This window comes from Candoia aspera, chromosome 2 (assembly GCF_035149785.1).
Source record: "Candoia aspera isolate rCanAsp1 chromosome 2, rCanAsp1.hap2, whole genome shotgun sequence".
In the NCBI taxonomy this organism is placed as follows: domain Eukaryota; kingdom Metazoa; phylum Chordata; class Lepidosauria; order Squamata; family Boidae; genus Candoia; species Candoia aspera.
The window spans coordinates 182,724,548-182,747,835 of record NC_086154.1 but is presented as its reverse complement, the minus strand read 5'-3'; the positions used below and the strand labels follow the sequence as shown (position 1 = coordinate 182,747,835).

General features: G+C 37.7%; 1 protein-coding gene across 3 annotated transcripts in view; it reads right to left on the bottom strand.

Annotated features, from left to right (window-relative positions):
- Window positions 1-2,171: 2,171 nt before the first annotated feature.
- The window catches only part of PLAA (phospholipase A2 activating protein), a 31,800-nt gene continuing 10,683 nt past the window's right edge, over window positions 2,172-23,288 (bottom strand). For 2 of the 3 annotated variants that reach the window (XM_063295001.1, XM_063295002.1), the window contains 9 exons: window positions 22,257-22,392; window positions 19,671-19,840; window positions 17,704-17,861; window positions 17,382-17,601; window positions 16,229-16,297; window positions 10,970-11,041; window positions 8,184-8,276; window positions 5,848-6,012; window positions 2,172-2,851 (listed from right to left, as the gene is read on the bottom strand). In XM_063295001.1, coding sequence (XP_063151071.1) covers window positions 2,286-2,851; window positions 5,848-6,012; window positions 8,184-8,276; window positions 10,970-11,041; window positions 16,229-16,297; window positions 17,382-17,601; window positions 17,704-17,861; window positions 19,671-19,840; window positions 22,257-22,392 — 1,649 coding nt within the window. In that variant the 3' untranslated portion in view covers window positions 2,172-2,285. Of the gene's footprint in view, window positions 2,852-5,763; window positions 6,013-8,183; window positions 8,277-10,969; window positions 11,042-16,228; window positions 16,298-17,381; window positions 17,602-17,703; window positions 17,862-19,670; window positions 19,841-22,256; window positions 22,393-23,288 lie in introns of all 3 variants that reach the window. The other variant, XR_010067311.1, reaches the window with a different exon arrangement.

Below are 23,288 nucleotides of genomic sequence, written 5' to 3'. Positions count from 1 at the left end.
TGAGATGAAATAATGTCCCAGGATACTCAACTGGAAGAAACACCTGAAGCCTTAAATGTTCCAGCAACCTATGATATTTTGCAGTTATGCCAGACCATAGACCTCTCTAAACTGGGTGTGTTTCCTGCCCATGTCTTGTAGGTGCTACAGTATTCAAATATTTTTACAGGGCAAGAAGAATGCACCTGTCAAATTTCCAGGCAGTTGCTTTGGCCCTTCCAGAAGAGTAAGTCTATTCTGCTTGAAGAGCCAACACATCTGACTGCAAGTGTTTTCTCTGGCAGCTTTCTAAAACTAACTCTTTGCAGAAAATATTAAAACATTTTGAATGTGAAACTGGCAACAAGCAATAGGGCAATTCCCTGGTAACCAAAGCAGACACTTGTAGCTTTAACCATTGATACAGAAAGGTAGCCATACCAGTGGTATCCCTAAAAATGAAGGAAGGTGAATGTAAAGTGTTGACCATTTATTTCTAGATTTATAATAATCCAGAAGCCCTGTCCTCTTCAGCATCAGCTGGTAATTGCATAAAGCAATACAGAAGAGCTGCAGTCATCTAAAGTAGTAAGATATACATCTGGTGAACCACTGACATTTTCACTGTCTCCATGATTTTGAATGGGCTCAGCTATGTTATGCAAACCAAACCAATTGTAGTTTAACAAATAATAGCTCAGCATTAGGTATAAACCTAGTTTAACCTATGACATTCTGAATGTCTGGCTTATATATGGGCACCAAATTTAAGACAGAAAAGTTAGAGAACACTCCTTAGATACCACATAGATTCTAAGAAAACTTTCTGTAATTTAGGGAAGCGTATAGACTCCCACTCATGTAATTTAATTTTCAACTAGTGCCTTGTTCAATGTGATCAGAATTAGTCAATTTGGTTGTTACAATATATCACATTTGTATGATGGTGCGATTTAGTTTGAGTACAGGAAGGCAAACACAATGGAGAAATTGCTGTATTCCAGCACTAAGCCATAATGGCTGGGCCTACATTTTATGCTAAAATGAAATATAGTTTGATTGATTTGGGATTCACACATTGTCTGAACCCAAACATAGTTTGCAATCTAACGTTTGTGTCTTAGCAGGATATATGGACCCTGTTAATAAGATATTCAAACTTTGATTATGAAACTTGATAGGTCTTACACAAAATTTATTTATAATTTCCATTTCAATAAGAAACCACCTCCTATAAAGGAAACTTCCTAAAATAAAATGAGAACATTCAGAACTGAAATAATTATTTGCATATTTAGTATTGCAGCTGCATTTCTAAATCCACAAGAAATGATAAGCAAAGGAGCTGCATGTTTCTGATAAGGAACTAAGAAATAATGCTGACATTTAGGTATAAGGGCTTAGACTTTTGAATGAGCATCTCATCAATATGAATGAGACAGCTCATACTTTGTAGCATTCTTCTTGCAAATCTGGCTGGCTGAAGATAACACTGCACTCAACACTGGGAAGGTTATCACTAAATTCAGAGAAAGACAGAACTATATGTATTCTGAAGAAACATTCTATAGAAAAACAACCAGAAATGAAAAAGACCACAGTACACCTGAAAACACAAAAGACATATTTCCTGGCATGCTAGATTTTTCTTTAACAGTGGTTAAAAAGATACCTACTGTATGTGGAAGTCAACTTTCTGACTTATCTCCAGTTTCATAAAGAATCAGGACCACTGTTGGTAGTGTCACACAATGTAAAAGCTTACAGAATAAGCAGGGAGCTAATATCAAAATGCATTGCTGGAATTCCTTGCAAAATACAAACTTAAATCTAGTTAACTTTTCCTTCCAACTCTCTCAGTGGATAGTGAAAAAATTTCTGCCTGCTCAACAGAATTTTCCAGCCCCCTCTTCTTTGAAGCCCTGTGGATCTACTCCAGGTACAAATTGATTCCAGATGGTTTCACCCTAATGGAGGCACCTGGTGGAATAAGAATCCATTCTGCAAGCGATTTCTGTCTGATGAAAGGCAGCAGTAGATATAAGTGTCACACATCTCAGTGAATCAACATGTCCTTAGTAATTTTTGTTAATCCCAAACTACAAAAGGTATTACCATTACCTTCAAAATAAGCTTGCATGCTTAACAGCTTTGAAGAATAACACATTTTAAATCAGTGCAAAAAAATAACATTTCATGTCCAGAGAGTTTATCCACAATATTTATTCAATTTTTTGTAAAATATGAAAATGTGTATCTTTGATATAGTCCTAGACTCCCCCCCCCTTTTTTTTAAAGGGAGGAGTTTAGAGCAAATTAAGAACAAATCTACAGCATTCATTTACTTTAGCTGGTTCTGATACAGAGGAATACTTCTTAATTTGAAAATCAACTCCTAGGGACTTGGCTAACCGTACAGCATTTGAATCGCCACTGATGAGTGTCCCAAGAGCCACAAGCAGTCTAAAAACAGCTTCAAGGTCTTGCACTACCTCCATGACTGTGCTGATCACTGACAAACACTGAGCTTTGCCCTCAATGTTATTACTCTTATGTAGACAAACAGCATAGTTCAGAGCCAACGTAGCCAGTGCAATGTGAATGTTCTTATTGCTGCTCAGCTTCAGTTCTATTGCTTGTGACATTATTGAGTCCCCCTGTGCCATCATGAGCTTTTGGCCAACTGGGTGAATAAAACAATTGCATAAAATTCGCAGAGCCAGCATCTGATTGGCTTGCTTTCCTCCAGGGTTCAGGAATTTGATAAGATGGCCGCAGAACTGAAGGCCATCCTTTTCACCACAGAAGCTTTCATTCACACTGGGATGCCTGATTGCTAATCGAAGAATATCTAGTGCTGGAAAGACAAAGTCTAAAAACAGAAATACACAGGAAGTTAATGGTCATCCTCTGAAATTCTACAGAACGGTCAGTAAATTGGTAACTCCTACTCTTCCAATATCTGGGCAGAAGAACTGCCTCACCAAAGATTAGGAATGAAATGGTTTTCTCAGGAACACATTTCATATTCCCACTGGCAAAAATGGAAAAAGTAAATATTATGGATGTTAAAATGAACTTATTCACAGGGACTCCATTTACAGTGTCTAGGCTGATGACCCTGTTTAGGCTCAGGAGCTAAGCAGGATCAGGCCTGACTGGAAGTCTGTTCAGCAATCTGGATTTAAAAGGGACACAACGATTTGAAACGCACATGGGTGCACATATACAGTAGCATCTGTGTTATGTGGTGCCCATGCAAACTCTGAATCTGGATTGCAGCAAAGTCTTATTAGTCAGATGGGAGCTATTCAGGAAACTGTAAACTGTAAACTAGATTAGGAAGTTAAGAAATATTCCATAAGAAAGCTGTGGCAAACCACTTCCATACTGTTGCCAAGAAAATTACAGAGATGTGTCCATGAAGTCAGCAGGAGTCAAGCTCAACTTGTAGGAGATTTGATTTTAATAAAGATAGTTGGCTAAGTAGAAATTATCTACAGATCTTTATACTAATGCCAAAGTCACAGACTGGACTTCGCAAGACTGGACTGAATACAGGATATTGTTATGAAAGTCTAGGCTAACCTGTCTGAAAGATGATATAGCAGTATATCTATGTTTTCCAAATACCTGAAAACTGGACAATACTGAAAGATGGCTTAGATATGAGCTAAAAATACAGTATGGACATAGCATCATAACCCTCAGAACTTTACTGCTCCCTTCCATTCTTGCGACATACCTCTTCTCAAATACGTATCAGGAATGGGAAATCTGAGAATGTCACCCTACCAACAACTAATTCACCCAAATGGTCATTCTTGCCTACAGAAGGTGGCTCATATTTCTAGTTTTCCAAATTAAATGAGCTCTGCAACAGCCGTTTGCAACAACAAACAACTGTTTACCTCAAGAGTCATGTTTTGTAAAATGGGCAGCTATATACATTTGCTAAATAACTAAATAAACTTTTCATGAGAAGGAAGCTGCTAGAAGATAGGCAGAGCTGCAAAACTGGATACAGTACATGATTAGATAGGAAATGGGAAGAAAACAAGTGACTCATTAAAGTAACACTTGTAAGTGAAACATAACTGCTGATGGCCTTATGGACATGTCCATACAGTTTTCTTGGCAAGAATACAGAAATGATATGCTGCTGCCGCCTTCTGGGTTTTGTTTTGTTTTGTTTACTTACCCTAACCTTAGAATTCACAGGTAATGAAAGGCCCTAAACATTTTTTCACTAGCATTATCTAAACATAAAAATGCTTTTGTTATGTGCATTCTCAATTACTTAGACTATAAAACTATAGTGAACTTCCAGCTTCTAGTTCATTCTGGCACACGGATCCCCATCTTTCTCTACTGGTAGATACACTGTGAATTTTATCAAGCAATTCTACAAAATGGTTGATGGACTTGCATATTCACACAATGGCAACTATAAAGCACCAGTTTACCAGAAGGGTCCAAGCAAAACACTGTGCTATACCTACCCATCATTTTTACTTTCTAAGAAAGCTTATGGAGTCCACTGCTATTTGAGAACTCTAATCAAATTTTAAAAATATGCATTACATATTTTTATATCACTTCATGAGAATTCCTAAGGCAATTCACATTTCAATGTGCCTTGTATTAATCATCATCTCAAGATCAGATTAAACTCTATCAGAAACATCTGGCTGTACTCTCCCTGATGAAACCAGTTTGTTTTGGGAAAGGGGAACTCCTGGATTTGTGGTTCCTGCTGGAGCAAAAGGTGGAAGCCATGGCCAAGGAGCCTTTGCCCAGCTCTAGCTGATGAGCCAGTTACATACCTACCTGGACAGGGAAGTCTCAGCAACTATAACTCTTGCCTTGATCACCATGAATGGAAACTTCAATGCATTCCACATGGGGCTGCCTTTAAAAACAAGGACTTGGAAGGTACAACTGGTATAGAATGCAGTGGCCAGATTCCTAATCAGGAACATCCATTATAGTAGAGTCACAACAATCTCATTGCCCTATATGTCATGGAGCCAGATTATATCAGGATCTGCCTTGCTAAATGTGACTCTGGTCAGGTCACCTATGGAGAGCTTGCTGAAAGTCCCATCTTCAGAAAAGCTGGAGGGGTACAGACCAGAAGGCAGGCTTTTTGGTAATTATCTGTACAATACGTGACAAGCTGCCCCTGGAGGTGTACATGGCTTCTATCCCTCCAGTGTTTTAGGAGGTACTTAAGTCCATTCTTTTTCAATGAACCTTTGGTTCAGGATGAAGATTCCTAGAGGCCATTTTATGCAATGTTACATGGATTTTAATTGTTCTGTATGTCTAAACTGCCCAGAGTTTGTATGTTTGGTGCTGCCTATCAATATTGTGAAGGGAGGGAGTGTTGAGAGGAAGGGGAAGAATGAAAAGAATATGGTTGGAGTGGAGATGACATCCCCCAAAAGAGAGAAGTAAGAATTTTAAAGAAGAAAAAGCAATGTATGAATCAGCAAATGGACATAGTAGAAGCAAGGATGGTTAGTAAGGATAGGAAGGTATGGAGAGAGATAATGAATGGTGTTGGTGTAAACTAGCTTCAGCTAGATTCCTTTTTCTCCTTTCTCATGCCTTTAATCTCTTTTGCATATTATTTTTTACTCCTTTTTTATACTCCGTGTAATGTTGCCTACTCCAAAAGGGAAGAACACGTTGAATATGTATGTAGCTATATAAAAAACTCTCATATTTAAATATTAAGTGTACTGATTTAAGGTAAGCATGGGATAAAAAGTGGCTTACTTAAAAAGATGTATTAAGATATTTTAAGATGCTGCCTTTAGTCCATATAATTTGTGAGATCTGTCCTCAACAATTACTGCATACCATTTGGCCAGTTAATTGCTTTCCACAAAGTTTGCAGCTGCTCTGCTGTGGGTGCTTCCATGGACACACTGCACACTATTGACAACATCTTTTCTAACACATCTAGATCATCTTCTGTTAATTGTTGTTCTTCAGATACATTTCCATTTAGTTCTTTCATCTTACCTATATGGGAAATGTGAAATAATTTGAAATTAGTTTGCACTTATCTCTACAATGCATTTACTTCCTTTTTATAAAAATGCTGCATTATCTTTCTTGTATCTACTGATTAGATCAAATTGTAGATAACTCTATTTAGCATGAGCATTCTTTAACATCAACCTACATGTCTGAGTTATGTAAATGAATGACTATCAGTTTATAAAACACATTTTACTAACTTTCAAAAAAAATTTAAAAACTGAGATAGCCCTATGAACAAACCCACCATACTAAATCCATGCATGACTAGTTGGCATTCAGCAGTTCCATCATTATGTTAACATTAGGTGTAACTTCAGTAATTTCCACATACAACAAAACTGCCCACAAGCAATAAACTTGCTGTAGATTTGGAATAGTAATTTATCTACATTGTATCACCTACTTTCTAATCCAAAATATCTTATAAATATTTTAGGTGTTATGGAACAAGCTGCAGTTCCAAGTTCCCCTGCAGGGAAAACTAGATCCAGTAGAAAATATTTTCAAATAAATATATTTAGGATTGAAGCACAAGTGAAAATTATAAAAAGTAATTGAAGATTTATAATTGCTTTAAACTTGCATTAAATAGTGATCGAAACATATGCTTTGTGTTAAGAAGTTCCCAAGGACAAGCATTGGCATCCTGAGTTACAAGGATCTGGACAAGATTAGTGCTAGTCAGGACAGTCTCTACTGGGCTAAATTATGCTGGTCAAAAACTGAAATAAAGTGATTATTGGGCTAAAGCTGTGACTTTAAATGTAACAGTTTCTGAAGTTCCAAGTTCTTGAAAATATCTTCATAAAACTAATTTATCATCATCTGACTGGTATTGTGGTCCCAAGATGCTTTCTACTGTCTCAAAACTCTATGTTCATTCTTAATTTAGAAGGTCTTATGAACACTCTGGAAACTTGGAACAGTTACAAGATCAGGCAAGTAAAGAGTAATAAACTATTGACAGCTATTGAAAAGCAAATTTCCACCATTAAAATGTATACTTTGGAATGTAACTGGTATACCAAAACCACAATCTAAGATGTGATGGTGCAGCAAATAAGTGCCAATCAATACACATCTAAAGTAACATGTTATGTGAGAGAAGATATCATGAGCTGGCTGATCCAGATTTATTGGGACCCAATTATTTCAGAAGACATAAGGACTAAATTCCAAACTATTTTCTGCAATACGTAAGCTATTCATCTTGTAGCATAAAATTAATGAACTTTGATGTTTCAAGAACAAAAATGGTTTATATTGTATTGGTTTGCACACAAGAGTCCACTTGATTTGGCTGCAGTTCACTGCTTGCATCCTTTGACAAATATTTCAGCTACGTGTTAGAAGGAGTCTGGTAGCACCTTTTCCGACTACAGATTTTATTAAAAGAGACAAACTTTATTGTAGCTCACTTCACCAGGTGCACAGAGAGCCAGTTTGGTATAATGGTTAAGGCATCAGCCTAGAAACCAGGAGACTGTGAGTTCTAGTCCTGCCTTAGGCAATGAAACCCGGCTGAGTGACTGTGGGCCAATCACTCTCTCTCAGCCCAACCCACCTCACAGGGTTGTTGTGGGGAAAATAGGAGGCAGGATTATTAGGTATGTTCACTGCCTTCAGTTAAATATAAAAAAGGTGGTATAAAAATCTGATAATAATAGCGCCACTCTGTGCATCTGATGAAGTGAGTGCAACTCGCAAAAGCTTTTCCCTTTTCATAAAATTTAGTAGTCAGAAAAGGTGCTACCGGACTCCTTTGGATTTTTTTGCTACCATAGATTAACACTGCTCTCCTCCTACAGTCTTCAGCTACGTAGAGAGGAGAGAGCAGGCAGTACTGTCAGTGCTCGTCCTCATAACAAAACTGCTACCCTACCCAGGGAGGCCTATGCCTGATGGCTTATCAGAGGGGCAAAACAGCAAACACAACAAATTTAGCATTACTCCAGTCCAACTTTTTCTGCAATAGGAGAAAGCAGAACACTGTTGGATGAACAAGCAACACTTGAAAAAACTGACCTGCAATACTTATAAAAGATGAGAAGCAACTAGTGGCTTCATTCTGTTAAAAACATAAATTTTCTGTGTAATCAAAACTTGCTTTTTGCATGAATTGTTTAAGAAGTCATTACCAATATACTCACCCAGTATTAATGTAGGGTTGGCCTGATCAAAAGTAACAGCTTCTTTCTTCGGAAAATAAATATTTTCAGTGTTACCTATCACTGATTCGGAGCCTAAAGGATAAAGGTAAGAAGAGAAAGAGAGATTGGCAGCCAATTTAGTAGAGAATCTGTTTATTGCTGATAAACTGAATGAAAAGTAATAACTTGATTGCCACCTACATTGGTGCTTAAAAGTTTGCAAACCCGTTTGAATTTTCAATGTTTCTGCATACATACGACCAAAAAATGATCTGTTCTCCACACTTTATCCTAAAACTAGATAAAAAGAACCCAATTAAGCAAATGAGTCAAAAACATTGTACTTGTTAATTGATTGAGAAAAATGATCCAAAGCTACATATTTGTGTGTGGCAAAAATATGTGAACCTCTAGGATTATCAATTCATTTTAAGGGGAAATTAGAGTCAGGTGTTTCAATCAATAGGATAATAATCAGGTGTGAGTGTAGGAGGTCCTGCTTTATTTAAAGAACAGAATTCTGGATATTCACTATCAAAGTTTGATCTTTACCACACAGGCATGTGGAAGTGTATCATGATTCAAAAAGGGAGATTTCTGAGGACTTTTGAAAAACAGTTATTGATGCTCACCAAGCTGGAAAAGGTTATAAAACTATTTCCAAAGAGTTTGGACTCTACCAGTCCACTGTCAGGCAGATTGTGTACAAATGCAGGCAACTCAGCACCATTGTTACCCTCCCCAGGAGTGGTCAACCAAGATTTCACCAAAAGCAAGGCATGTAATACTCTGTGAAGTCTCAAAGAACTCTAGGGTAACATGTAAGGAACTAAAGGCCTCTCTTGCATAGGCACATTTCAGTGTTCATGAGACCACCATCAGGAGAACACTGAACAACAATGGTGTACATGGCAGGGTTGCAAGTAGAAAGCCACTAGTCTCCAAGAACATTGCTGCCCATCTATAGTTTGTGAAAGACCACATGAATATACCAAAAAGCTATTGGAAGAATGTTCTGTGGACAGAACAAAATAGAACTTTTTGGCTTGAATGAAAAGTGTTATGTTTGGTGAAAGGAAAACACTGCATTCCAGCAGAACCTCATCCCATCTGTGAAACATGGTGGTGGCAATATCATGGTTTGGGCCTGTTTTGCTGCCTCTGGACCAGGATGGCTTGCCATCGATGGAACTATGAATTCTGAATTGTACCAGCAAATTCTACAGCAAATGTCAGGGTAACTGAACTGAAGCTCAAGAGAAAGTGGATCATGTAGCAAGACAATGTAGCAAGACCGAAAAGACACAAGTCGCATGTCCAAAGAATGGTTAAATCAGAAGAAAGTTACAAGTCTTGGAATGGCCATGTTAAAGTCCTGACCTTAATTGTACAGAAATGTTGTAGAAGGCCCTGATGCAGGCAGTTCATATGAGGAAGCCCATCAACATACCTGAGTTAAAGCTGTTCTGTAAGGAGGAATGGGCTAAAATTCCTCCAAGCTGATGTGCAGGAGTGATCAACAGTTAGCAGAAACATTTAGTTGCAGCTACTGCTGTTCAAGGCAGGCACACCAGTTACTGAAAGAAATCGTTCAAATACTTTTGCCACACACAAATATGTAGTTTTGGATCATTTTCCTCAATAAATAAAATGAACAAGTATAATGTTTTTGACACATTTGTTTAATTGGGTTCTCTTTATCTAGTTTTAGGACTTGTGCGGAGAACAGATCACATTTTAGATCATATGCAGAAATTATGCAGAAATTCAAAAGGGCTCACCAACTTTAAGCATCACTGTATGATAAAAATTATAGCTTTAAAAATTCTAGGCAGTGAGTAACTTAGCAAGCTTTATAAATCTCACATAAAAGTTATATAACTGAAATTTAATATTTAAAGGTTAGCATGAGTGCATGTATGTGCACACACACACACTATAGTTACTGATATAGCCTAAAAATTTAGTTCAAAAGGAAATCAATTAATTTTATTTTTAAACCTTCTTTTATTTGCCACTACCTATCACCTCTGTTCCCCACACCCTGATCTGTCTACTACATTTGTTAAAAACCTCATTTACTTGTTGTGATACCATTTCCCAAATTCTGTGACATGATTCATACACTGCTGCAAGCCATGTGATTTCCCAAGTTCAAACTTAGCATGTTCTGTAAATCCAGCTGCTGTGGTTTGTAAACCATCATTTATAACAATGAATGAACCCAGTCACACCATAGTATAGGTACCTTTCTCAGTATAAACTTTTAAAAGGCCAATAATACTTCAAAGCCTGGAGATAATGTAAGTACAATGTTCACATTTCTTCAATTAGAGCACAGCAGTGGTTCTAGCTATCCAAAGGCAGCTAAACAGGTAAGTGGCAGCAATGCAATTGTATTTGTTGACCGTGATAAATAAGGAAGGGAATAACGAATATAAGTATACAGTAAATAAATAAAGAATACAAGAGAGCCAGTTTGGTCTAGTGGTTAAGGTGCTGGGCTAGAAACCAGGAGACTGAGAGTTCTAGTCCTGCCTTAGACATGAAAGCCAGCTGGATGACCTTGGGCCAGTCACTCTCTCTCAGCCCAACTCACCTCACACGGTTGTTGTTGTGGGGAAAATAGGAGGAGGAAGGAGTATTAGGTATGTTCGCTGCCTTGAGTTATTTATAAAAATAATAAAGGCGGGATAGAAAATAAATAAATAAGTAGCCAGCTTGGTGGCCACAGTACTGATCTTTGGCCCAGTTTTAATATCAGCTGTGAAAACCTGTCCAATTACCTGTAAATGGATGAGTTCCACTTACAGGAGTTGAAAGATCAGATGTAGTACTTGGGACGTAACGACCAGCACCTAAAGACAAAAGGACAGTAACAAGGTTATATTCACAAAGCTTACATAGACATTGATAATATAAGCTTATATATATAGACATTCATTTATAACAGAAAAAATATTATCAAATCCAGACTTCATTTTGTAAAGTCTTAATATCTTAATATATTCATCCAATTTTGTTGTATTTTCTCTATTAAGAACTATCCCTGATCAATCAAGAAAAGGCTCATCTTAGTTCAGCCAATTTTTTTTTTTTCTTATACTGGCCAACCATATGCCTCTGGGGAACTTGCAAGGAGGCGGTGAATGTATATCCTAACTCCCTAACTCCCATCATTGTGCCCTTGCACAGATATTTGGAAGCATGCTGCCCCCACCAGGAGGTGATATTGAGTCTCAGTACCAATAACTCTTGATAAACCTGGCTTCCATAAATTTTGCCAATCCCCTTTTAAAGCCATCCTAGTTAATTACTATCACCATGTCTAATGGGAATGAATTTTGCAAGTTAATTATGTACTATGTGAAGAAGTACTTTGTCTATTCCAAATCTCCTTCGAATTAGTTTCACTGGATGACTCCTGGTCCTAATATTTAGAGAAAGAAAGAAAAACATCTCCCTCTCAACTTTTTCCATGCCATGAATGATTTTATACACCTTGATCATTAGGCTCCTCAGTCACCATTTCTCTAAGATGAACAGTCCCAATTGTTCTAGCTTTTTCTGTACCTTTTTTCAAATATGACCAGGCCTATACACTGTATTCCAGATGTGGAATAGAAGATTTGTATAAGGGCATTGCCATGTTGGCAGTTTTAAAACTAAATTTCATATGCTATTACCTAATTTAAAGAGATTGACCTGGAGCTCTTCACAACCCACAGTAGTGATTCGAGAAGGAATTTGATCCACTTTCTCTAATGATCAAATCACCTATAACCAAAAGTCTTCTGTCCCCACCCACTGGAAAAGTATCCTCAATACCAGAGCATGTGTATTTGCCACCCAAGGATTAAGCCTCTCTTGCATGAACATTGCTTTTATTGCTGGAAATGATGTTCTCCTTCCCCGGATCTTCATTCTGACAGAACAGCATCTATCATTCTGGGAATTGAGATGAAGCAATCATATCCTTCAAGGTCTCATCCACATTCTTTTCTGCCTCATTAATGATCTCCAACTCAGTCTCCTTGGTTTTAGGGAATGGACTTGTTCCCCGAGAGTCAACAGCTCATAGCACTGACTTCCGGTGGGGGACATGGCCTACTGAACAGCTGTGCCCGAGACCTCCGCAGACAGAACTGACAGCGGTGAGTTTTTTGGGGGCTCGGGCAGGCTTTCTCCTGTCTCCCAAGAGCGATTTCACGGACAAAGAAATCGCTCAGAATATCCCATCTGGTGACTTGCAGCCCAGGAATCACAAACAGTGTTTGCGCCAATTGGGTAAGAGCCACCGGGAGGCCAGGATGTCATCATTTCCAAGCCATGCTGTAGCCTTAAGGGACACTAGGTTGAGCCACCCCATTTCTAAATCATCCAATTTACATGTGTGTGTGTGTGTGTGTATAAATTATCTATGCTAAGAGAGATTTTCTACAGCAAGGAGAAGCGATCTCTCTTGGTGCTTGTCATTATTTTGGGATTAATTTTTTAATTTTTTTTAAAGCTTTGGCTTGTTTTCCCATTTGGATATTGAGGAAGATTGAGAATAAATAATTGTCTCCCTGCTATTATTTTTGAATTGAATTTGAAGGATTTAAAATTTTCCTACATGTTGAATCTGCTGTTTCGAATCTTCAGTTTTCTGTTCATTTTCCATGAGCTGCTTGTTAGCATACTTTCCATTATGTCAACAATGTAAGAGATATTTGATAAGGGAATTTTATCACCGGCATTTAATCAGGCTTATATTGCAGTTATACCAAAAGCTGGTAACTATCGAAGCAGATAAAGATCACACTCAGTGTGCTAATTATTGTCCAATTTTATTGTTAATTTATATCCTGAGAGGAATTCCAGTTTATATATCTGGAAATTATTTTCAGAAAATAAATTCTGTTTAGAAAATTTCTATGGGATTCTTCAATTCCAAGAATATCTTTACAGAAAATGCAGTTACCAATTACTGAGGGAAGATTCAGTTTTCCAAATCTGGAGCTATTATCATCATGCTTACCTATTGTCAAGTATTAAATACAGAAAGCCAACAACTGGTGTTAATTTTCCGATTTGGGCAACTTTGCAATATACATATATAGCACTTTTGGTTGGACAGTATTAGGACCTAAATACATTAAAACTCCAGTATCTCTGGAAACAATTATGTCAGTTAGAAAGTTATGGAGTGTAATGTCTAATAAAAAAAGATTTGACCTTTTTTCCCATGCTAAACTGACTTTATGGGGAAACCCAACTTTAAAAATTGGGGAAAAGATGGTGATATGGAAAAATTAGATGGAAGTGGGAATATTGACTTGGGACCAACTGATAGATGATAAAGATGAATTTTTAATATACTCTGTGTTAAGAGATAAATATCATTTATCAGATGTAACCCAATGGCAATATTTAGTTACAGCTTTTGTTAACATTGTTTGGACCAGCAGCATTTTCAGCTTCTGAGACACCTGAGATACTAAAGCAACTTGTTAAATCCTTTAAAACTAAAAAAACCTACTATTAGTTTTTATAGATATTTGTTATCAATATATCAATTTGATATGCAGATGCTAAGAAATGAGTGGAATAAAGAATTAGAGGTTCCTATATCGCCTAGACAATGGGAAAGTTTCTTAACTTCTACAGCAAAAGTGTCAACGGACCTCAAATTACGACTTATACAACAAAAATTAATATTTAGAATTTATTGGACTCCACATTTATACAGTGGATATAAAAAGTCTACACACCCCTGTTAAAATGCCAGGTTTTTGAGATGTAAAATAATCACACCACGATAAATCACTTCAGAATTTTTTCCACCTTTAATATAACATACAAGCTGTAGAATTCAATTGAAAAACAAACTGAAATCTTTTAGGGGAAAGAATAATAAAAAACTAGAAGAACATGGTTGCATAAGTGCGCACACCCTTAAACTAATACTTTGTTGAAGCACCTTTTGATTTTATGACAGCATTCAGTCTTTTGGGGTAGGAGTCTATCAGCATGGCACATCTTGCCTAGGAAATCTTTGCCCACTCTTCCTTGCAGAAGTGCTCCAAATCTGTCAGATTGTGAGGGCATCTCCTGGGCACAGCCCTCTTCAGGTCACCCCATAGATGTTCAATTGGATTCAGGTCCGGGCTCTGGCTGGGCGATTCCAAAACTTTGATCCTTCTTCTGGTGAAGCCATTCTTTTGTTGATTTGGAGGTATGCTTTGGGGCGTTGTGTTGAAAGGTGAAATTCCTCTTCATCTTCAGCATTTTAGCAGAGGCCTGAAGGTTTTGTGCCAAAATTGACTGATATGTGGACCTGTTCATAATTCCCTCCACCGTGACTAAAGCCCCAGTTCCAGCTGAGGAAAAGCAGCCCCAAAGCATAATGCTGCCACCACCATGCTTCACTGTGTGGTGTACCTTTGGTGATGTGCAGTGTTGTCTTTGCACCAAACATACTTTTTGGAATTATGGCCAAAAAGTTCGACCTTGGTCTCATCAGACCATAACACATTTTCCCACATGCTTTTGTCAGACTTGATGTAGGTTTTTGCAAAATGTAGCTGGACTTGGACGTTTTTCTTCGTAAGAAAAGGCGTCCGTTTTGCCACCCTACCCCACAGCCCAGACATATGAAGAATATGGGAGATTGTTGTCACATGCAGTACACAACCAGTACTTGCCAGAAATTCCTGCAGCTCCTTTAATGTTGCTGTAGGCTGCTTGGCAGCCTCTTGGACCAGTTTTCTTCTTGTTTTCTCATCAATTTTGGAGGGACGTCCAGTTCTTGGTAATGTCACTGTTGTGCCATATTTTCTCCACTTGTTGATGACTGTCTTCACTGTGTTCCATGGTATATTCAATGCCTTGGAAATTTTTTTGTACCCTTCTCCTGACTGATACCTTCCAACAATGAGATCCCTTTGATGCTTTGTAAGCTCTTTGCAGACCATGGCTTTTGCTGTAAGAGGCAACCGAGTAAACGTCAGAAAAATCCTACTAGAACAGCTGAACTTTATATGGGCTTGATCAGAGTCACTTTATTTGATGGCAGGTGTGTACTGACTATTTAACATCAATCTGAATGTGATTGGTTAATTCTGAACACAGCCACATCCCTACTTATAAGAGGATGTGCACACTTATGCAACCACGTTACTCTAGTTTTTTATTTTTATTTTTATTTTTTCCCCCCTAAAAGACTTCAGTTTGTTTTTCAATTGAATTGTACAGCTTGTATGTTATATTAAAGGTGGAAAAATTTTTGAAGTGATTTATCTTGGTCTGATTTTTTTATGTCTAGACTTTTTATATCCACTGTATAGAAAAGGACTGTCAAAAACTGTACTTCGTTGGAGATGTAATAAGGATAGTGCTTCTTTAAAACATGTTTTTACAATGTCCTTAGAATGTCTTTACGAAGTTTTGGGAGAAAGTAGTGGATTATATAAATATGCTTGTGAGACAAAAGCTAAAATTTTCAGTGGATAATATTCTCTTGAACTACATACCTAGTACATGGAATCTGATAACTGGACAAGGTAAATGGATTCTCCGTGCCCTTACTGTGGCCAAAAGACTGATACTGCAGCATTGGAAAGATAAATCTATGGCCCTGTTCACTCAATGGACTGAAGACCGGCTTGCACGTGCCACTTACAGTGTAAGTGGATTGCCTATAGACATAGACTTTGTATGGACAAGTATAACAAAATACGGGACTCATTTATACAAAAGACAGTAGGTTTTTAAAAAATGATAGTTATGTAAGTGTATTAGAAATATATACGTACTTGAGTGATATTTGCAGTAAATATATATAGAATTGTAACTGTTTGTTATAAAGGTATATCATACTATTATTTTTCCTTTGTTGTGTTTTTTTCACTTTTTTGTTAGAGCTTTTTTTTTCTTCTTCCCCTTTGTCACTGCATGTATTTCTATCACAATTATCTTTGTGTTTTGTTTCTTTTCTTTTTCTCTTTTTGTTATTATTTTAAAAGCAATAAAACATTAATTAAAAACTTGGAGAAGAGTCATACCTGTAAATGGATCTGCGGCAAGTCCTTCACTAGATTCTGAGGAAGAACCTGGAACATAGCGACCAGTACCTGTGAAAAGATGTACCCAACAGAAGAACAAGTTCATTAGCTAATTGATTGATCATCTGCTATCAAGTTGGTGTCAACTCTTAATGACCACATAGATAGACCTTCTCTGGGATGGTCTGTCCTCAACCTGGCCCTTCAGGTCTTCCAATGAAGCAGCCATCACTGCTGTAATTATCCATCCCCCTTGCTGCTGGTCATCCTCTTCTTCTCATCCCAGCATTACAGTCATCACAAGAGAGCTGAATCTTCACACACAACTTGTCCAAAATATGATAGTTTGAGCCAGGTCATTTGTGTCTCAAGTAAGAACCCTGTATGATCTCTTCTATGAACCATTTGTTTGTTTTAATTATCCAATACATTCCGTATTTCATGAAGGACTTATTTCACATTACTGCACTTTTACAATTACATTATCATCAGAGGTGGTATGGCTGGATTATTTCAGTTCAGAATGGGGTAACTTAAAATAAAAACAGTGTTACACCTGTTTTCTTTTTGTTTGGCCCTTCTGGTTGTTGTTATTTTTAATGAAAAACCATCTAACTGAATTTTTTGGCTGTCAAATTCTAACAACATGCTTTGTGGAGGCTCAGGACGGCACATATTACCTAAGGGTTGCCAACACTGTTGCATAGACAGTGAAATGGTTAACATCTTTGATTAGGATGAGGGAGATACAGGTTAAAACCCATATTAGCCATACTGTAGTATAAAAGCCCATGGAACAACTCTGGGCCACTCACTCTCCCAGCCCAACCTACCAGACAGGGTTACTGTTGTATGAAAGAACAGAAAGAGAAAGTGTTATATACACTCCCTTAAGGTACAAACAAAAGTAAAGATACAAACCTAACAAAGAAATTATCCTGTGAAGTTTAGTTTGAGGCCTCAAGTATTTTAGAAGTCATTTTTATTTTCAAGAAATCGCTGCTTGGTCAGCTCTTAATATTTGAACAAATTAGTGCTTCACAACATGGCGGAAGCAAAAGAATGGCAAGATCTGCATTACATATATAAAAATAAGTATGAGTTTCACTGTCATGCTTTTCAAGCAGTTCAAGAACATAACGTTTTTCCCTACCTGTGAAAGGATCTGAAAATTCAGTATTTGTATGTCCCAGCGTTTGCCCTTTGGTGTTATCTATTATGAACTTGGCCACTTGATCCAGGAACATGGGATTCAAATCATTCTTTTGCAGGAAGTTGTATGCTGTCAGCCATGGATCATCAGTAATACTATATGGCAGTTTATAAGAAGGGCCACCTTCATTTACATCAATAGTGAAAACATAGTCATATTCCTTTAAACAGAAATCAAATTAAAAACAATGATTTTCCTATATACATTCAAAGGACATAGATGAATACATTGAGCAGCTAGTCATTCAGGAAAAATGATTTACCTTTCCTTCATATAAAACTTTTCCAGATGTCTGCTGTGTGGCTCCAGATGAGCCAACAACATCTCCAATTTTCATCCACTTGCCTTCACTAATGCTCCACTGGTAAGCTTCAACTTTTCCACCATCTTTAATAAGTCTTGTCTGCCCATCTCTTGTACCTTAAAATATTAAGAAGAAAATTAACTGCATGCCTAGAGAAAGTAATTTAATAACCAACATGTTTCTCTCCATCAAAAATGATAATTCTGGGGGTTTTGTCTTGTCCTCAGATATGGTCGTGTGTACAATTAGCTTCAAACTCTACTAGCATAGTCTATAAAGATGAGAATGCATACACTGTAATTTTAGAGGTATGCAATGCCATGTCATGGTCAATCCTTGACAATCTGCTGAAACAGATTTTAAAACTCTATTCATCTATCCATACTATGTACACCTCCTAGTTGGTGGAATGCAGGCAACAGTATGTTGGCTTGCAAGTTAATCTAGATCAGCCTTTCTCAATTACGGTTGAGGTTGTCACAGATTCCATGAGATACCATAATGAAAAAAAAAGTTTTTGATCTTTGCACAACGCTAGCGCTTGCATTGGTGGGAATTCTTACATGCTATTGTTGTAAACATTGTAAAAAGTGTGGATTAGAAGTGAATTGTATTGTGAAGTTTTTGTATTGTTTTAATTTTTATGGAGGGGTTCTCTGAGACCTGAAGATTATTTCAAGGGTTCCTCCAGGGTAAAAAGGCTGAGAGAGGCTGCTCTAAATTAGAAATTCTATCTTGTACAGTATTGTGTGAGCATGTTTCAGGATAAAACTAGGCTCTGGTGATGCCTTTGGTATACCTGCCAATAAACATAGTTTTATACTATTAGCAAGGAATGCTGCTTATGGCACAGGCCCAACTAAGCCTTATAACCTACTCTGTATCCTCTCTATCTTATGAAAAACCATTATGTGAAAGCCTTGATTGACCAAAGGCATAATTGATTATAGTTCTCAGTATTTATGGGCCCATCTAGACACCATAGGTTGGTGATAGTTTCCTTTTCGAATGCAAAAGGGGTCACTGACAGTTGACTGCAGCAGATAACAAATAAATAAATGGTAAAGAGCATAATTTAACCCCCTCCTCAAGAAACTATTGCTGGACCCTATTGTACTAGACAATTTTTGTCTAGTCTCCCACCTCCCCTTTTTGGGGAAAGTGGTTGAGGAAGTAGCGGCGTTGCAGCTCCAGAGGGTTCTGGATGAAACGGATTACCTAGACCCCTTTCGGTCAGGTTTCAGGCCTGGACATGGGGTGGAAATGGCATTGGTCACACTTATGGATGACCTCAGGCGGGAGCGGGATGGTGGCAGTGCATCCATCCTTGCTCTTCTTGACCTCTCAGAGGCTTTCGATACCATCAACTATGGTATCCTTTTCAGGCAGCTGAGGGAGTTGGGGGTGGGTGGCGTGGTTCTGCGCTGGTTCACCTCCTTCCTCCAGGGCCAGTCCCAATCGGTTGTGACAGGGAGCGAGAGATCCAACCCTCAACCCCTCCTTTGTGGGGTGCCGAAGGGTTCGGTTTTCTCTCCACTCCTTTTCAACATCCACATGAAACCACTGGGTGAGATCATCCGTCACCACGGGATGAGATATCATCAATATGCAATATGCTAACTGTAATGACTAATCCAGACTTAAATGAATTCAGAGGTTTTCCTTCAAGGATCGAAGTTCATTCTGGTGTCTGTCCGTTCTTAAACTAAGGGACTAATTCTTAAATTTTGAACCTGAGCATGTGAAAGCTACCTCTAAAAGCATTCTTTTTTAGATTTTATAATATCCTCTTAGAGATAGTATCAAAGATTACTCATTTTTAAACAGACAGCAAATAATTAGCAATTAAGTTTCTAGTATGCATGTTAACAAATCATACACGGTTGCTTTAACTTTTGGGAGAAGGGGAAGAAAGAATGCCATACCAGGTTCATTCAGATGTTCTCTACCAGGAAGCTCATCAGCATTAATGTCCCCTAAGTCACCAGTTTTAGAATCAATTGCTGCTTGAGAAAGCTCATTTTCAAAAGCATGAATCTCCTCCAGACTCGCTGTGCGCTCCAAAGACTCTGTGAACACTCTGATAATTCCATCACTGAAGGAGGAATAAAAATGGTTTTGGTTATTCAACCAAGTAGTTTTGTTTATGATGTCTCCACTTACAGGAATGCTTGTGTCTGAAAGGCCCAGCTCACAACCAACCAACCCCAACTTACAGATTTTCTTCCAGACCTCAATGAATTCAAAATAATGTAATGAAATATCACAGAGACTGGCTTATTTTAATAGTTCAGTCTACTTTTTAAAGAAAAGTAAAACACCATATTCCATGAACACCACTGATGTGTCCTAAAGTTACAAAACAAGAAGACATGCAGAAGGGTACGTTCAAAGCACATTAAAAAATCTGTGTTTAATGGACTTGATATATATCTTATTATAGTTTTTTGAACTCGAATTAAGCTCAGAATAGCTATAGTATTTCTAAGAACTTTACTGTTTCAACCAGAAAGTCATTTTCTCCCATATCTAGCGTTCACTGTCTCTGAATATGGAGCTTTTATTTCAAATTGAGATGACTAATAGCTATTGATGAGTTATTAATTATTTAGGGAAAGGGAAGAAGTCTACCAGGCAGGATGTATTTTTCCAGGAATCCAAAACATCAGCAGGCATGGTCCACCACTAGTTTGCTATTTGAGAATTATGGTCTATATTGCTGACCACTGAAACATCTCAGCAGTTTACAATAAAAACTAATTAAAAATCAAAACACTGAAAACAATTAAAATAACAAAGCCAGTAAGAACAAGTAAAATGCATAATTTTACTTGTTCTTATTGGCATTGTTATTTAATTATAAAAATAATTAAAAGTAACAATCATCAATAAAAAGCTTGTTGATAAATATGTATTTTAATTTTAAAAAATTTAAAAAAATAAAGATATTGGGCCCCTCAATTTGGCAGAGGGTGCATTCCAAAGAACTGTGGTAGCAACAGAGAAGGCCCAGTGCCAATCCATTGCCAGAAATTCTTATGGCAACTGTAGGTGAACCTCCCTAGATGATCTCTGCAAAAGTGGAGGTTTGTCTAAAGAGGACTTTCAAACAGCCCGAAGGCTTTAAAGGTAATAATCAACACTTTGTATTTCGGCCAGAACCAAACTGGCAGTCTATGCAGTGCTTTAAAGCCCATGTATAACATGGCCTCTGTGTTTCTCCCAAGACCAACCTGGCTGCTGAGCTTTGTATCAGCTGAAGTTTCCAGATTAGATATAGAGGCTGCCCCACATAGAGTGCATTACCATTATCCAGCCTGGAGGTTACCAGCACACACATCACAGTTTTAACATCATTTTCTTCCAGAAAGGGATGCAGTTGGCATACCAGCTGATAAATTGATAAAAGACATTCCTGGTGGTTGCATCAATCTGGGAAACCAGAGAGAGATTTGGGTCTTGAAGCACCTCCAAACTGCATACCTGCTCCCTCTGGGAGAGGATAATCCCAAATCTATACCTCTCTGGAATTATGGTCCCTCACAATGAGCATCTCCATCTTGTTTGGATTCAATTTCAGTTTATATTATCCCTCATTCAGAACAATATTGAGTGCAAGCAGGCATTCAGAGGAGCCACATCATTTCCTGAAGATGTTACTGAGAAACAGATTTGGGTGTCATTACCACATTGGTAGTATCCATCTCCAAATCTCCTAATGACCTCTCCCAGGAGCAGCACCGATCACTTCATCTATACATTTTATCATACAACCCCACTGAAGGTATAGTCCTTAACCTCATGTCATCCATTAAGTGATTACACAAAAGGGGCAATCTCTTTAAGGGCCAGACACCCTTAAATCCTGGCCTTTCCTAGAGACAGCCAATGGCCAACAGCCAACAACACTCAGGGAAGGGCCCCCAGTTGGTACTAAATTAGCAAGCAATGAGACCTCTGCTTCAAAGTCAAGCAGGCTGCCATCCAAGCGGTGGGAGGAGTAGGGAATGGATGTCGTCTTCTTCAGATTCTGCTTTGTTACTAACATTTACATTGCCATTTAAAACCCACACACTAGCCAATGCACTTTAAAGTCTCACTTGATACTTCTTTTCATGTTATAAGTTCCACCTATTCCTGCTGCAATAAGACTGAAGCTTAAAACTTCAGTTTTGGAATAACGGCAGCTTACCATATTGACTGAACTCTAACAAACTGTGACTATACTCACTTATAGTTCCTTGAAGCAAGCTCACTAGATCCCAAAGTGTGCTTAATCAAAAATGGAAACAGAAGCTTCCAATCACTTCTCACAGTCAAGCTAAGTAAGAGGATAAACCTAACTATGCTGAGGCTCGTTTGCGTAACACTGACATGATACATGACTGCAGCCAATACTAGTAAATGCACCAAATTATTTAATTATGTAGCGTACAACTGATATATACTGTTCTTGCTTAGTGCTATTACTAATTTATCTAAATGGATGGCAAACTGAAGCTTAAAGATACCTTGCTCCAACAACAAGATCTCCGTTGTCTAATGCACAGCAACACCAAACAGACTGAGCTGGAAGCCTGATTGTTTGTACACATTCTCCTTTTCTCCAGATTCTGAGTGATCGATCTTCACCAGTTGTAACAAAATCTATAATAAGACAACAAAGCATAATTATATAAAAGAACCAAATTTAACGGTTACATTATGTTCATGCAGATGTTAACAGTTATTGCAGATGTATGATAATCCAACCCTACTATCTGCTCGTTTGAAGCTTTGGTTTCCTGTATTAAGTGCAGAACAACGGCTTGCATATCACAGAACCCTCATACAATCAGAAGCATTTGCTCTCTTACACTTAGATTTACAGGAGTGGGTTTGTAGTGTGTGTGAAAGCATGACCAAATCCCTTCATCAAAGCAGCAGTAGCAAACGAAGAGCTTCTCTGCAGCAAAGGAATAGGAACAAAACTCACCAAAATGTGAGCAGAACCACACAAAAGAAGCTCTTTGGAGCCAAGCCATTAATCTGAACAAATTCAGGGGAAAAACCCCCCAAGAAATCTGACAAACGATATCTGGCTTGCCTAGCTAAAAAAGAAGTTGTCAATATCAGATTGCATGAGAATGAAGTATTATACTGTATAACACTGATTATTAGGCCTCTATTCAAATGCCTTATTAAAGTAGCTTTCAAGGATCTTTACAATTTTATCAATCTTTTAAAGAGGAATGTAAGAAGATGTATTTCAACAGTCATCATTAAAAGTTTTTATTTATAATTAACACTAGAGCAGTCCTTGTTCCAAGGTGCATTATTAGTCCAGAAGAGGCACCTGTAATGACTAAACAAACCTGGACAGCACAGTGTACACTTCCAGGGCTCACATCCTAAATCAAGTTTATTTATGATTTATGATATCTGTTTGTTTATTTGTACCACAGCTGGTTGAATAAATTGCAATGACATGGTTCACACAACATTAAATCATGATTACTGGGTTCATAAACTGCTAAACCAATATCAAACCACATTATTACTTG